This window comes from Hylobates moloch, unplaced genomic scaffold, assembly GCF_009828535.3.
Source record: "Hylobates moloch isolate HMO894 unplaced genomic scaffold, HMol_V3 SCAFFOLD_11, whole genome shotgun sequence".
Classification (NCBI taxonomy): domain Eukaryota; kingdom Metazoa; phylum Chordata; class Mammalia; order Primates; family Hylobatidae; genus Hylobates; species Hylobates moloch.
The window spans coordinates 24,966,401-24,983,913 of record NW_026652286.1 but is presented as its reverse complement, the minus strand read 5'-3'; the positions used below and the strand labels follow the sequence as shown (position 1 = coordinate 24,983,913).

General features: G+C 34.9%; 1 protein-coding gene across 3 annotated transcripts in view; it reads left to right on the top strand.

Annotated features, from left to right (window-relative positions):
* The window catches only part of GAS2 (growth arrest specific 2), a 162,543-nt gene that overhangs the window by 85,586 nt on the left and 59,444 nt on the right, over positions 1 to 17,513 (top strand). For all 3 annotated transcript variants that reach the window (XM_032166398.2, XM_032166396.1, XM_032166397.2), the window contains 2 exons: positions 1,841 to 1,904; positions 13,382 to 13,523. In XM_032166398.2, coding sequence (XP_032022289.1) covers positions 1,841 to 1,904; positions 13,382 to 13,523 — 206 coding nt within the window. The remainder of the gene's footprint in view (positions 1 to 1,840; positions 1,905 to 13,381; positions 13,524 to 17,513) is intronic.

Genomic DNA, 17,513 nt, shown 5'->3' with positions numbered 1-17,513 from the left:
TCTTGATGCTATAGCCACTGCTTCACACAGCTTTTACCTTAGGATGAGAGCATTAGTTTTAAAAGTCCTCCTCTCCTCAGTTTTTATATACTTCTTTCTCCCACTCAAAACTCCCTTTTTGTTATTTTGTACCATGGATATGTTAAAAAAAAAAAGTCTGAATCAGAAAAAAATTGATGATCTATACAAGAATATCCATTTTCATTTGTTTATTTCTGTTTTGTAATATGTGTTATTGTTCTCTGTATGAAATTGATGCTTGTGTGGTATTACAGCCCTTATGTTACTTTGTGCTGGAATTTATTTAATATACTAAACCTTATGAAGTTGATATCATTCTATCCACAGTCAACTTGTAGTACATTTGAAACTGGAGGTAGTAAATATCTTCATTTTAAGCCCTTTTAATTAAAAGCAATTAAAAATTCCGTAACTAGTACTTTGTGACAATTTACTAATGGTCATCTGAATCTAAAATTTGTGTTATCAGTAATAGAAATATCCTGCAATTCAGATTTTCCATAATCGGTTATGGGATTTAAAATGTAATGGTGGGATTAGAATTCTGGTAGGATTCAAATTTATTTTAAAAGCTTTAAAATGCCATTTTATAACCAAATAGTAATACATTTGGATGTCTCCTTAAAACCAAATGAAATCACATACTTTTACTATCAGGTAAAAGTGTTTATTCTATTTACTACACACACCCAGCAAATTCCACTGTGCTGTCAGTGGATCAAATATTGCCACTATCATAATCTGTAGAAAGAAGGAACTAGAATATTTAAGTGAATAGAATAATACTGGAAAGTTAAATTATTATGGAATTCTGTGTTTAAGAATAAAAGCAATATTGCTCTTATTCTTAAAGTCTATCAATAAACAATCAATAAGCTAATATTTTCCTTTTTTAGAATACTATGTATCAGTGTAAGACTGTTCTCAGTGCAAATTTTTTCCAATCTCTCTTATCTTTATTCAGTGATGAATAAAAGAACATTGTAAAAATCCCCACATTTTGCTTAAAAAAGAGAATAGTATGCTCTTTTACATGCTCTTCTTGTAGGCTTGACAAAAGCAAGCATGATTTGTCAACATTAGTGAATGTCTATCAGTAAGCAAATGCACTAATTAATCACATTATATTATAATAGAAATATCAATTCAAAGTACAGCCTTCTAATTTGCTTCTGTGATGGGCAAAACTGGCTGATGGTGCCTTGGTACGTATTTCCAAAATTCAGTCAGTTGAAATTGTTTCTTTCTAAAATATTATTTAATCAGATTTGATTAGAAGAGCACATGAAGTGACAGGTTCTCACTTTGACATTTATCTTTGGAGGATAACAAAGGAATGTAGTATAAAATGTTTATCCTTATTTCATTTTTTTTTCCTGCTAAAATTATTGTTGGAGGTAGGCCCATGATATTAAAATGGCTAGCCCTTGCTCCATAGTTGTGATTTGGGTTTTTAAATATCAATTGTTGATAGATATCATAATTACAGCTACATAGGCATCCAATATTGACGTACCAGTATTAATTAATTGAATAAAACATTTTTAGGGTGAGATTTCCTGAGGGTTTCCTGAGATTTCTGGGGTGAGAGTTCCTGAGACGAATAGCTTTCGAGGAAGCATAGGCAGCGTTTTGAGAACTAATTTAAGCCTTTAGTAGAGCTAGGTGTATTGAGGTATGGGATGGGTTCTATGACTGTCAGAATGAAGACTAGTTCCTTTCCTGGGAGCACAAGGGATGAGGGTCATTGGCAAGCCTGTGCTGTTGAGCTGCTTATTCCTTTTATTGTAAAGGTGTTCACCTCTGTCTTGTCTTTCAGTCCTCCACAAGCAACCCAGAGAAGTGTGTCTCTGTCTGCTAGAGCTTGGCCGGATTGCAGCCAGGTAGGTCAAACCACTGCAACTATGTCAAGACATAGACGATTTCAGCATCCAAGCAACACAGAAGCTTGCTGACTTTTCATTGCTAATGTTTAACCTGGATGTTGAGAATCTACTCATTCGCGATGATAATATGAACTTCTTGAGGGCAGCAGTTGACCAAATTAAAAGCGTGCCACCAATATCCCTAACCTCAAGATCTTGTTGTCAAAGCCACTATGTCTAAGCATTTGCTAATATCCTTTAATAAAATACATTTTCCCTCCAAAACTTTCCTGGGTGGGGTGAGGACATTGTACGTGCAGTTTTATATGACAGTTCTCCTTAGTGGAAAGTCTGTTCCCATATTCTGTCTATCTTCCTCCTCCTTCACCTCCTTGCTTCCTTTTTACTTTTTAATAATTTTCAGCCTCCCTTTTTATTCCTTTTCTTCATTTCCCGCATTCAACACTTTGCTCTTTTAGTTTCCACTTCTGACTGGGATGATAGTTTTAAAATTATCTACATTTTTATTAGAAAAAGACATAGAATGTTATCCTTACGTAGAAGCATCTTTGAAACCTGTTTTTTTCCTGTAGGAAGGAAAAACAAGAATTAATTGCAGAAATCATAGCTAAATAAGCAGAGGAAGGAACTCTTAGCTAAAGCAACTTGCTTTGGTTTCATGTTTTCCCATTTATTATCTTGCATACCATCAGACAGGGCTTCTGGCCAGTCCAGGAAGCCCAAAGAACAAGAAATGAAGGTACAAATGTTTGAAGAAGTCTTGATGCAAATTAAAAATTCTAGATTAATTAGAAAATGGTTTCTTATCCACATCTGGGTATACTTTTAGGGTTGAGATCAGATGAACAAGTAAGATAAAGTGAGAACTAACACTGAATGAACATTCTCAAAGAATTTATTAATAAAATCAAGAAAAAAAATAGGTGAACACACCAGCGATTTACAACATGGCTAGAAAACTTGCTGCCAATTAATAGACCTTTCTTTGATCCAATAGAAAATTAACCTGTAATCAGAATATGTAACCTCAAGTTCTTTAAATCATCATATCAATATAATCTTCATGAATTGTGCATCAGGTATAAATTTCATTTTGCCACAATAATTGGGTGTGCAAAAGATTGCTTTAATGTTTTTCAATTCAAATTAAATATTTTTGAGTCTTACCTCAACGTGGAGTAAAAAAAAACAATTTGAGATATGTGAAGATTTTTCTATTTACCCCACACTCTTCCCAGTTAATTGTGGGAAGGCCTCTGGGGGAGAACTCTCTAGTCTTGGTCCTCTCAGGTGTCTACTGCTCAGGCATAGTTCAAACTTGTGGCATCTGGCTGTTTCTTAGGACTTCGTTCTCTATCATTGCTGCCACATACTTGGCTTCTGTGAAGGAGCAGGATAAAGATATACCTCTTGCTTCTAGGACCCTGCCACACCTACTCCCCCACCAACCTTGGGGCTTCTGGCCTGGAAGACAAATGGCCTTGAGTCAAGTGAAAACCAAGGACTCAGCATCTATTGCTTAAGAAAGGGGAAGTTGGCAGAGAGCTGTGACTCATGCCTGTAATCCCAGCACTTTGGGAGGCTGAGGCGGGCGGATCACAAGGTCAGGAGATCGAGACCATCCTAACAGGATGAAACCCTGTCTCTACGAAAAATACAAAAAATTAGCCGGGTGTGGTGGCGGGCGCCTGTAGTCCCAGCTATTCCAGAGGCTGAGGCAGGAGAATGGCGTGAACCCGGGAGGTGGAGCTTGCAGTGAGCCTAGATTGCACCACGGCACTCCAGCCTGGGCGACAGAGCAAGACTCCCTCTCAAAAAAAAAAAAGGGGGGGGAAGTTAAAAATACAAGGGGTAGGAAATCAAACTAAATAAAATTTCAATAAATGAAGTGCTGCCAAGGAAATATTCTAGTAAAAGAAATATGGATTGTCTAGCGTTCCTACTTAAAGAGAGAATAGACAAAAAACTTTTTTTAGTTGATTATCACATTAGAATACTCTAAAATGCCAGATATAATTTTGTTACTTAAATATTCTAAATATTTCATCAGATAAGCCTCTTGCTTCTGAAAGTTGTGATACAGAAGTAAACAGATGGGGTTATACTATCTCTAGAATTAGGTGGGATTTATAAATTTTCCTCCCATTTAAGTTTATAGCATTTGCCTTATTTCTGGGTTTGATTTTATATATTGTTATTATATATTATATTAAGTGAGCACTGTGATTAGGGAGCCCGCTGAATAAACATTTTAATTATAGCCAAGTCATCAAAGAAGAAGACAAGCTGCCCAATTATAAAATGCCTTTAAGAATCACCTTTCCTCCAGCTCCGAGTCTGGCATAAATTGCCCCTTGTTGCAGGATGTAAAACAAATTAAAATCTTGGTTAATGAAAGTGAATTATAATGGCCTTGTCATTTTCAAGGTGATACATTATGTGAAGAGTTCCTCCCACCCAAATATTTTAAAATTGTGATTTGGGTTTGTTCCATTTCTGACCATGCTTCATTTCCACACAACCTGATAAAAGCAGTAATTATTCACATTACCAAAAAATAAATTATGGATTTTACAAAAGAAGTTCCATAAGGATTAAGATAACCCTTACATTAAAATATTTAATTTGTAAATTTGGCCTTTTTTTTTTTTTGTAGTTTATAGGGCGTCACTGTGGTCTCGACTCTGACCTCGGGATCCACCCGCCCCGGCCTCCCAATGTGTGGTTACAAGGCGGGCCTTTTATCTTCTTTACTCACTTGGATGGTGTGAAGTATTCTGTACTTTCAGCAATAAAAAAAAATCCTAATAAATTATTCATGGTGCTACTATTATTTTAGTATGTGACATGATGGTAAACAGTTGAATACCAGTAGGATAGATTGAACATTTAAGTAAGAATGTCTAAGTTTCTCTCTGCATACATTTAAAGTTTTTTTTTATTTTGTTGCAAATTCAAATATGTTTTACAAACAGCAACCCAATAAACTCAGATCTTACTGTTTTACCCCTGTGTTGAAGCATAATTAGTTGAAAGAAAAAAGGGAAATTTCTCTTAATCTAATTTTACTCCTAAATTTTGCCTTATATACATTAAACATATATCTAAATGCTTACATTTGTACTTCTCACAAACCCATAGAGGATTATACAAATTAATGACTTAAAACAGTTTTAGGTAAAACTAGAAGTGATTTTGGGAGAGCTCTCAATAATCACAACAGTAATTTGCACACAGAGCAGATGAGTTTAGACCTTAATGAAGTCTCCAGTACAATCTTGTGAGTTTTGTGTTTTTCATCATTGGTAGATGATGTATTCTTATATTTGATTCTAAACACTTTTCCAGTTTATATAAACATAATTTTAAAACCACAAGCATCACTTTGAAAATGATTCCCAGTGAGTTTCTGATTCTCTGCCATGTTTTCCTCTCTGGGGACACTTAGTGAAGCTCCTTTGCGAGCTGTGGGCTTCTCTGAGTTCTGAGATTGCTGAATGAGACCACTTATTTTTGTTCTCATGGGTAAAACTTCCTTTTATTTTCAACTAAATAGAGCTATCATCACTGGAGAGTGAAATTCCTCTGCTAATATTTCAGAAAAATATCAGTTTCTGAATATAAAATATGTGTTTGACTTGTGAAAAGTAAAACTCTGTGTAAAAGCAAGTTAATAAAACCTCAAAGATATTTTTAATGACAGTGCTTTGATATTCATTGCTGAAAACAAAGTTAGTATAAATTCAACATTTTTTGACTGTAGAATTAAGATGATCCTTATAATAGAAGTAAAAAAAAACTTTTGATATTTTCGTTTGGGGTCATAATCAATAATCAGTGGTATAGTGGAGTTTCTTATGAATTTTATTTCTTAGTATTTCCTTGATTTGGAGCAAAATTTATGACCATTTAAAAGAAATATACTTTCGGAACATTTTCTTTAATCTCTGATTTTAATTCATGACCTTTTAAAAGGAAATGTTACTTAAAAGAAAAAAATATTCTTATACAAAGATGATTAACTGACCCATCCTATTTAAAGCACTTGAACTAACTGCTGAGAACATCATATACTTTCACATGGTTGAAATTTCCTTCCAAATCTAAATCAATCTTTAAATTGCTTTAAAACGGAAGATAAATGAGGAAAAAATTATCTTGCAGGAATCTATAAACTGTCTGTTATATGCCTTAAAAAGGGCAGTTTCTCGCACTAGGCTGTAAAATTTGTCCCTCTAACCCTAGTAAAATAGGATCCAGATGTCTTTTGTTTGAAAACTCTAGACTACTAAATAGTTTGAGTAAATTTTCTAGTTCAGGCCTCAGTTTGGGGACTTAGCTATTTTACCTAGAGCTCAAAAACTGTGTCAAGTGCCAGAAAAATGAGAAATCCATTCCTAAAACCTCATCATAAAGTCATTAACCATAAGATCTGTTCCCTATCACTTTTTTCAAAAAAAAAAATGAGACAAAAATATGTTGCCCTTTGAGTATTCACCCTACTTTCATTATCACTGGGGTATAAAGGTATGAGGATATGATTTTAGTGGATTCTACCTTCTTGGTCTCTTTAGTGTGACCCTTAATTAGTTTGAGAACAACAGCTACCCCATTCTAAAACTCTGAAATCTTGTAGTTGGAAGGGAGTGGAAAATACTATAAATGTGTGAAAACCTCATAGACAAAATAAAAGTGTGGAGTGGTATAGAGTTCATGGAAACCAGAATGAAGCAGCCTCTTGGAGAACAGAAAAAAGATCCATTTGATGACTAAGTTGGCTTGCAGGTGCAAGCCCCCAACCCAAAGGGAATTTTGTGATTTACAATCTGTTGACATCTCCAGACAGACAGGAAGCCAGTGAATCGTATTTAAGTATGCATTTCAGGACTGGCTGACTGTACCTTAGGCAGTTTGAAGTATTCAAAAGCCAATATAAGCAGAGATTTGGGACTTAGTGTTGATTTTTTATGTTCAGTGGCATAACTAATTTTCAGCATTCCCAGATAAAGAAAAATCTCCAGAGAAAGGTTTTCCATGTGTGACTTTGTTACCAATTTTATTCAAACCTAGTCTACTTTGTTTATATTGGACATAGAGCCAAGTATGTTGTTATTCGAACATATGTATTATTATTTCACTTTGTAAAAAAATTTAAAAATTATGCAATCTATTCCTGAAAGGTGGCATGAATCCACCTACAATTACAAATGAAATCATATTTTCCAATCCACCTAATTTAAGTTTCAAATATGATATTTTCACTTAGGGATGACTTTTAATTGGCTGTGACTTCTCACGTCTTAAGTTACTCTAGCCTCACTACCAAGTTTATGCTATTCTTTTAAGAACATTAAACATAACCAAGTTTTATAGCTTCCTGGAACTAAGATGGCAGAAAAGTTTACAGAGTTTAAAAGGGGTGGCTTGCCGAATTTTATCCAGTGAGTTAGTAGCAAAGCTGAATTTATAATTTGATCTGCTAAACTCCAGTACTGAGATAGTTCTGACATTTCGTAATTCTAGGGAAATTTATTTAAAGAATGACTACAGTAATTTTTTTGGTAAAGAATATAACACTATTACTTTGTATTTTAACACCTTAATTTTGAAGTTAACATGATGTCATGCAGTGGTATAATATATTCTAAAAACCAAGAATTTTAGCAACAGAACCTTAGTGCCTCAGTTTCCAGATTGTACAACACTTAATTTGTCAATTAACTTATCAACAATCTCAGATGTTGTGCCATGTGTCAGAGACTATACTGGGCACATGAAGTATACTATTTAATTCCTTCTAATAATATTAAAAAATAGAAATTAGAATTTCCATTTTATATTTAAATAAAACTGAGATTCAGAAATAACATATGTCAAGATATCCAACAATGTCAGATGCATTGAAGATGCTCAGTAGCAGTTGCTTTTCTAAGATTCTTCCTCTTGCCTCCCTCCCTCCACTGCTACAATAGACCTTGAGAACAGGCCATTTTCATTTCTACTTTTCTGATAGAAAATAGACTCATCAAGGTTAAGTGATTTGTGAAATTTAGGAGTAGGTTATAAAGGAAATAGAAGAATAAGAACGAACTAACCCCAAAGCTAGCAGAAGAAAAGAAATAACTAAAATCAGAGCATAACTGAAGAAAATTGAGACCCCAAAATCCATACAAGGAATCAATGAAACCCAAAGTTGGTTCTTTGAAAGGGTACCAAGATTGATGCACCACTAGTTAGAGTAACAAAGAAAAAGAGAAGATCCAAAGAAGCTCAGTCAGGAATGACAAGGATGACACTACAATTGATCTAAAAGAAATACAAAAGATCCTCAGAGACTATTATGAACACCCTATGTACACAAACTAGAAACTCTAGAGGAATGGATAAATTCCTGGAAACATACAACCTCAAAAGATTGGATCAGGAAAAAGTTGAAACCCTGAACAGACCAATATTGAATTCTGAAATTGAATCAGTAATAAAAAGCCTACCACCACCACCACCACCAACAACAACAACAACAAAAGCCGTGGGCCAGATGAGTTCACAGCTAAATTCTACCAGACATGCAAAGAAGATCTGGTACCTATTCTACTGAAACTATTCCAAATTTAAGGAATAGGGACATCTCCCAAGTTCATTCTGTAAAACCAGCATCACCCTGATTCCAAATCTGGCAAAGACACAATGAAAAAAGAAAACTACAGGCCAATATTTCTGTTGAACACAGGTGCAAAAATTCTCAACAAAATACTAGCAAACTGAATTTAACAGCACATTGAAAAGTTAACTCCCCATGATCCAGTAGGTTTTATTCCTAGAATACAAGATTGGTTCAACATATGCAAATCAATAAATGTAATTTACCACATAAACAGAATTAAAAACAAAAACCATATGATCATCTGATAGATATGGAAAAAACTTTTGATAAAATGCAACATCCCTTCATGATAAAAAAAAAAAAACCCTCAACTAACTAGACATTAAAGGAACCTACCTCAAAAGAATAAGAGCCATCTATGACGAAACCACAGCCAACATCATATTGAAGCAAAAGCTGGGCAAAAACTGGAAGCATTTCCCTTAAGAAGGGGAATGAGACAAGGATGCCTACTCTCTTCACTCCTATTCAACGTGGTACCAGAAATTCTAGCCAGAGCAATCAGGCAAAAGAAAGATATAAAAGGCATCCAAATAAGAAAACAAGAAGTCAAATTATCTCCTTACAAAAAAAATAAAATAAAACACCTAGGAATACATCTAACTAAAGAAGTGAAAGATCTCTACAAGAAGAACCACAAAACACTGCTGAAAGAAATAATAGATGACACGAACAAATGGAAGAACCAGTTAGCATTAAAACGGCCATAAGGCCCAAAGCAATGTATAAATTCCACACCATTTCTATCAAACTGCAGCTCTCATTTGTTATGGAAGTAGAAAAAAGTATTCTAAAATTCATTTGGAACCAAAAAAAAAAAAAAAAAAAAGACAGCCCAAATAGCAAAAGCAATTCTAAGCAAAAAGAACAAAGCCAGAAACATCACATTACCTGACTTCAAGCTATACCCTAAGGCTACAGTAACCAAAACAGTATGGTACTGGTACAAAAACAGACAGAACAATGAAACAGAATATAGAATCCAGAAACAAAGCTGCCTACCTACAGCCATCTGATCTTTGGCAACGTTGCCCAAAATAAGCAATGGAGAAAGGACCCTTTTATTCAATAAATGGAGCTGGGATAATGAGTATCCATAAGCAAAAGAATGAAACTGCATCCATACCAATCACTATATACAAAAATTAGCTCAAGATACATTAAAGATTTAAATGTTAGACTTCAAACTGTAAGAATTCTAGAAAAAAATCCTAGGAAATACTAGAATTTCTGAATACTAGAGTAAATCTGCAAAAACAATTGCAAGAAAAACAAAAATTGACAGGTGGGACCTAATTAAACTAAAGAGCTTCTGCACAACAAATGAAATTCAACGGAGTAACAAGCAACCTACAGAATGGGAGAAAATATTCACAGACTACACACCTGAGAAAGGTCTAATATCCAGAATCTATAAGAAACTTAAACAATTCAATAAGCAAAACCAAATAACCTCATTGAAATTTGGGCAAAAGACATGAACAGACACTTAAAAAAACATACAAGTGGCCCCAGAACATACAAAAATGTTCTCAATATCGCTAATCATCAGAGAAATGTGAATCAAAACCACAATGAAGCCAGGCACAATGGCTCACGCCTGTAATGCCAGCACTTTGGGAGGCCAAAGCAGACAGATCACTGGACCCCAGTTTGAGACAAGCTCCACCTCTACAAAAAATTACAAAAACTCCACCTTTAAAAAAAATACACCCAAAAAATTTAGCCAGGCATGGTGGCATCTGCCTGTAGTCCCAGCTACTCAGGGGGCTGAGGTTTGAGGATCACTTGAGCCCGGGAGGTCAAGGCTGCAGTGAGCCATGATCACACCACTGCACATCAGCCTGGGTGACAGAGCAAGATCATGTCTCAAAAACAAACAGACAAAAAACCCATCAGTTACTGGTGAAGCTGCTGAAACAAGGGAAGACTTATACACTGTTGGTGGGAATGTGAATTAGTTCAGCCACTGAGTAAGGCAGTTTGGAGATTTTTCGAAGAGCTGAGAACCACTATTCAACCCACCAATCACGTTAGTAGGTATATACCCAAAGGAAAATAAATAATTCTACCAAAAAGACACATGCACTCATGTGTTCATAGCAGCACTGTTCACAATAGCAAAGACATGGAATCTAATTGCCCATCAATGGTGGATTGGATAAAGAAAATGTAAGACATAGAATACTATGCGGTCATAGAAAAGAATGAAATCATGTCATTTGCAGCACCATAGAGGCAGCTGAAGGACATTGTCTTAAGCAAATTAACACAGAAACAGAAAACCCAATACTGCATGTTCTCACTTATACATGAGAGCTAAACAGTGGGTACTCACGGACATAAAGATGGGAACGAAAGACACTGGGAACTCTAGAGTGGAGAGCAAGGGAGGGAGGAAAGGCTAAACAAAAACTATTTATTTGGTACTATGATCACTACCTGGATAATGGGATCATTTGTACTTCAAACCTCAGCATTATGCAATATACCCATGTAACAATTCTGCACATGTACCCCTGAATCTAAAATACAAGTTGAAATTATTAAAAAATAAAAAAATTAAGTAGGTCAATGGAACAGTTCAAAATCTAACTCAGAGAAGAATGAGAAACAAATCTTAATGTGAGTATTGTTGGTACTTGTCAAGAGCAAGGTAACCAGATACTGTCTACAATTCGACATAATCAATGATTACTAGAAAACTAAAAAAAAAAAAATGTGTTCTAGTTTTGGACAAGGTTAAAGTCTTCTAGATTAACTTATTTTGGTCAAGCATTTTTGTACATTTAATACTTACATGTTTTATTAAAGCCTTATATGCATTTAGGGATTCAAAACCATAAGACTGAATGTATATTAAGAACCTTATTTTTATAGGAGAATAGAGAATTTTTTTACATTCAAATGGTAGCTGTTAGGTAATTGCCCTGTGCCAAGGTCTGTGTGAGATACTTGTGATTCTTGGAATGAGACAGACAATGATCTCTACCACTACAGAATTTGCAGTCTAGCACATTTCCACCATTGTCCTGTCCCATAAACTGGTACCTATGTACAAAAGATTAGAAATATGTTCAATGGTGCCTACAGTCTTTTAGCAAGTGATATCTATGTAAGTAAACATTAATCTGTGGACTAGAGGCTGTTCTCAAAGCAGTACTTGTTCAGTGGAATTGGGCTCACTAGACTGTTTTGTTTAAATTTTCCATCTCTCAAAGGGCTCCTAACACATCGCACCCCTCTTTACTATCTGAATTCTGAAAAAAACAGAAAATAAAAGACTTGCTTATCACCTTTATAGCTAAAATGATCCAAGCCAATAGACATGTTTAGTGTCTTTAACAGAGCTCCAGAATTAGGCCAATTAACTATCTAGTCACAAGCAAAGTGGGGGTCCATGTGGAGGGCTCCTGGTGGACAGCTTCTTCCCCAAAAGTAGGTAAACTAAGTAAAGCATGCTCAGTTTATTCATAAATTTACTGATTTTATAAATCCCTTTATCTTGTAGTGGATGGGTAATGAAGCAGAAAAGCCAGGAATGAAACTACTTGAGCATCCACTGCAAAAACAAAACATCAAGAATAGGGAAATTGCTTTCCCCTAGGAGTATGTACTGAACATATGTGTAATGATATCAGTTAAAATAATAAGCAGTTAGAATAGGACAATTACTTAAGGTTAAATCTAATGATGTTTTCATATAGTGTTCAATAAGAAGTACTAAAACATATTGTCAACATATTCTCTACCTATAGATTATTTACTTTGTAGATTTTTTAAAAATAGATAAAAAAGTAGATAATAGTAGATTAAAAAAAAACATGTTTTTAAATCCCCAAGTGACCTTTCCCCTCCTTTTTAACACCCAATCACCTGATTAAAGTCAGAGAAACTGCATTTAAGTCTTTATCCTGCTCCTCGCTAGTTATATATTTTCTCTAGATCTCTATTATCTGTAAAAGTGAAAGGGTGTAAATTGATGATCTCCAAAACCCTTCACAACTCTCAAATTCTAGAATTATTGTTGGCCTCCCCCACCTAGGTACCGTTGATATGTACCTAGGAAACCAAATCTAATTTTATATTTAGCTAAAGAAATATATGATTACAGGGGATAGTAGCTATGTCTCTCCCTTTGAACTTTTCTGGCATTTATAATTTGCAAAACACCTTTTTTATACATTGTTACTCTAAATTATGTCTCTGTTTCCTCTATGCTCAGTTGTTTCCCAAAACAATGTATGTGCTTTCATTATGCTATTCCTAGGAGCATAACCTATGACATTGTATAACCCATAGTACAATGTTCCAGACCCATAGGAAATATATTCAAAGTTAATTCTTCTCTGCTAAATAATTTAAAGATGTTTATTTCTGGGGATTGCTGTTTGCAAACTTGAGTCTGACCCTCTGATTTTATTTCTATTTTTAACAAACAGGTTCAAAATAGTTTAATTACAGCACTAATATCAGTAAAACTGGTAAATATGAATGCTGAAGACCAAATTTTACATGGTTATTCATGTTGCTGTTTCATTAATATATTGCATTGCGTGTTTTTATTTATTTTTAGTATACTATATGTGTCCATATATGTACACGTATGCATACACAGCAGGTATACATGTTTTTCCTCTGCTTAGAAGGATGCTAATTCAAGAGCTTACCATTTCAATGCCAGAAAAAAAGGGAATGTTATTTTTAAAAGTCAGCGATTTATTCCCATGGTGTTCGTCATCAAATGTAATATATGGTAATTTTATCACTATAAGATATGCATATGTAATGATCCAGTGTCTTTTTAAAGGTATGGTGTGGAGCCTCCTGGTTTGATAAAGCTGGAAAAAGAGATTGAACAAGAAGAAACACTTTCTGCCCCTTCTCCTTCACCTTCTCCTTCATCAAAGTCTTCTGGAAAGAAGAGTACAGGAAACTTACTGGATGATGCAGTAAGTAAAATCAGTCAGACTTCTTACCAACGGTTAGTCTTTCTTGCACTACAAAACATTTTCTGTGCAATCTCGTATCAGTCTAATCTTTACCTATATCAATTTTCTTGAAATTTGTTTTAAGCCCTTATGAAAAACTTTGTAGTCCTACAATTCATTTTGAGATTCAAAACAGAACTAGTTGTTCAAAATAAAGTGTCATTTAATGCTGCAGACCAATATCTAAAACTTTAGAATAATAAGTCAACTCCCTGAAAATTGTATTTGAAAACATGAAAGTCTCTTTGTCACTGGACCACGATTCCCCCTTTCACAGATAAGAAGTCTGAAAACAAGATCTTGAGGATTGTTAAAGAAGGGAAAGTAAATATATGATAGAGAAGTTAAGTGCCTTTTATGGACTACCATTGTTTTTTAAGTGCTCTCTTATATGAAAGGCAGGTTCCTTCTTGAGGAATGGAAACAGAAATTGAGTAACGTGCTGAGGGGAGGAGAGGAGCTTAGATTCCAACAGAGTTTTGTCTAACTCTTCAAGGTCGCTCTACTTAGCAAAGCCCTTGAGTCACAAGTTTTGGTAGTTAGGAAATGTTTTAACAGAATCATAGTAAACTGTTTTTAGGTATAACAGCAAACATGGTGAATTAAAACTCTCAAGTGACCTTAGTTGTCTGTTAAGTAGTTATTGGTTATGAAAAGTAGTGTGCTTGAGTATGTGTGTGCATATGCCCTCCACACATATATTTTAAGTGCAAATTTAAAAATATTAATAAAGGAGATAAATCATCAGTGACTGGGATGTTATTTATGCAAAGTTTGTATTTCGGGAGTTGTAGTTGCTTATTAATTTTACAGAAAATGGCAATGCCAGAGGCATTAGACTGACATATGTCTCAGATACATGGGGAGAGTCCTTAGAAACTAGCACCAACCACAATGCCAGCTGTAAAAATAGGCAGAACTGAAAAGGACTGATGGTCCATAGCTGTGAGTTTCTTCTTCCAGGATATTAGCAGAAAAGAGCTGGGAAAATGGTTGGACACTACAGGATGCAGAAAAAGAGATTTCTCTGACTTTAGCTTTTCTCCATGCGACACGGTCAACTATACTGCAGATTTAGATGAGCCGAAATATAAGTTTGTCTGATAGATTAAGAACCCTCATTTCTGTTAAGGGCAGCAAGCATATTAGCTCTTAAACGTATCTTAGCTAGTTTAATTTGGTTTCTTCTGGGTAACTATTCAATCACTCGGGAACTAAAGAAGAACAGGCAAGACATTTTGATTTAATGCTACTGAAAAGGATTTTAAAATCACATAACTTTTTCAAAGAATTGGTCATATACCTTGCTTTTCATAGGATTTCACTTTTTATTTTGTAAGGAAATTGGGTAACATTATATTAATAGTAGATAATGATCTGTTGTTTATATATTGATGAGAACATTTTTTCTTCTGTGTCAATTATACTTTTTTGATTAGACTTACTTTAGGGTAAGATGTACCTCTAGTCTTTCTGTTATAAATATATTTCCCCGGGGCAAATATACTTGCTTATAGTCCATTTCCTCTCAGCTATCACCTTCATTCATTTTTTTTTAAATGCCTTATAGTCAGGATTCCAGACCACTAAAGAGTATCTGGCTAATGTCCGTCTTATCCTCCTATTGAATGAATTACTGGATCAAATGAATTTTTTTAGTCCTGAAATTATGAGATTGCTTCCTGGTATTTGACACTGTTGACCACTCCATTCTTGAAATGCATCTCTACAACATTTCTGCTACCAGAAGGGTAAAACTAAATGCACTTCGGATTTGATTAAAATTATATAGGGTGCTCTATAACATCTAGGGTGAATCCCAAGCTAGTTCATATGTCATAGTCCATAGCCCTCCATGTTCTGGCCTACTGTGTGTTTTCTAGCTATTTTGTCTGCTGCATTAGTCCCTGAATTTTGATGTAGCCATTGTTGCTTTCTCACCATACTTCTGCCTACTCACCTGTTACACTACTTTTAAACACCTTTCCATATTTTAAAATTCAGGTTGTGCTACCCCCTGTATAAAGATTTTTCTGGTATCTCTCATCCCAGGCATAACTGGCAAATCATTCCTTGGTGCTGCAAGTATTTGTATCTATTTAATGAAGCATTTACCTTTTGGGGCACAAATATCCTTTCATCTCAAGGTGAAGACCTTGTACTCAAAGGCAAAGACCATATTTTATCGATCTACATCCAGTACAGTGTTTTTTGGATAAATTATCAATGTAGCTAATTAAAGTTTAACCTTCTCCCTTATTCTATTTATCCAAGTTGGCCACATGCTCTGGAAATGCATGCACCTTTCATTTCTACTGTAGCTTTGTAGAGGGTGGAGATGCTGCCACTTGAAGCTATTTCTGTGAACCTAGAAGTAGCTAGGATGATTTTCTTTCTTCACTACCTTGTCTCCTATCTGGCAATCCTTGAGATGGGGAGAAAAAGAAGAGAGGGCAAGAAGGTGATAGGAAAACTATGAAAAGGACTTCAGAGTTTACCAATACTCCAGTTCAGAAAAAGAGAGTGAAATAAAGATTTTCCATACAATAGTAAGCCAGTCAGTCAATACATAGTGGTTCTCCCCTACTCGCAAATTGTGTGCTCTCAGTTGAGAACAACGGAATGGATTTCACAGGAGCTTGAAACCTTCTTTAAAGTTTACCAGAGTTTAGAACATAAACATCTGCTCAGTTAAAAGTTTCCATTGAATGTAGGAAATATGCAATGTGGATATTTCTGTAACTTTGTCAGCTAGAATATTATGTTTCACAAGTCTTAAAATGGCATTTTTCAAGCAATGTTTGGTCAAACATACCATGGTTAAATTAGTTTGAGAAATACAACTTACTATAGTCCTCATCTAGAGTCTGGTGATAAACTTTGGCATATCAAAGGCTCTAGTGAGTTCCATAATAAGATCTTGTTTAACCTGGAATCTTCTAAACTTATTTGACCACAGAAGTCTCTTATTCCTTCATTTTACACTGGGGAAAACTGCATTGAACTATTTGCATTCTGTTTGATAGGTTTTTTTACTGAAGTGTTTTATTTCAGGGACAGTGGAGCAGAGAGAAAAGTAATTTGAGTTTCACTAATGTTTTAAATCAGAAATTAATACATCTAATATAAAAGGAAATTGTTCCTATAGTAACTGCTTCATTGCATGTGAGGCACATATAGCAGTTCAGGGTTGAAAATGACGTACTCCAACATGGATTTTAGAATAGAAATATAAAATAGAGATTGCTTGCAGAGTTTCTGCGTTTAGTTAATAATATTGGCTATTTTTACTCTGGGAAAGCTATTATCTGCCACCCCAAAAAAGAAAAGAGGGAAAAGAGAAAGAGGAGGAGTAAAAAAAGGAAAAAAAAAACAAGAAGAAATAAAGAAAAAAGAGAGAAAGCAAAAGAAGCAGATCTGTGTTAAGATATTATATTCCAGTGAACAGTTTCAACAATAACTGCCAGTTTTGAAACCTTCAATATTTCTTCACATTTCTTTGTTTGATACTTAGGGGAATAGTGGGAAAAAATAGGTGACCCTTTATGTGGAAAATACATCACCTTCTTTAATCAAGATATCATGAAAGAAACACAGTGGTTTCCATTCAGATTAATTTATTCTCCAGATGTCCTGATAGAGTGATTCAGCTGTGATAAAACGGTGGAGTCAGGTTTAGTTCTCCTCTTCGCTGAGCTAGTTCTCACACAATGAGTTGAATACAGTTCTCAGAAATCATTCTTACTTTCTTCCTCTTCTCCATCAACTTCCTCAGTCTGGGGATGAGAGATAGTATAATTCTGAGTAGTCAGGCTTCTCCTGAAATCCTATTTCAGCAGAAAACTGGCTGGGTTCCTAGCCAAAAAAGAACACCTGCCAGACTGACTTTTCCCTAGGTAATGTAAGAAGCACAGATGTCATCAGTCACTGTTTACTTAACAATGTATTTCC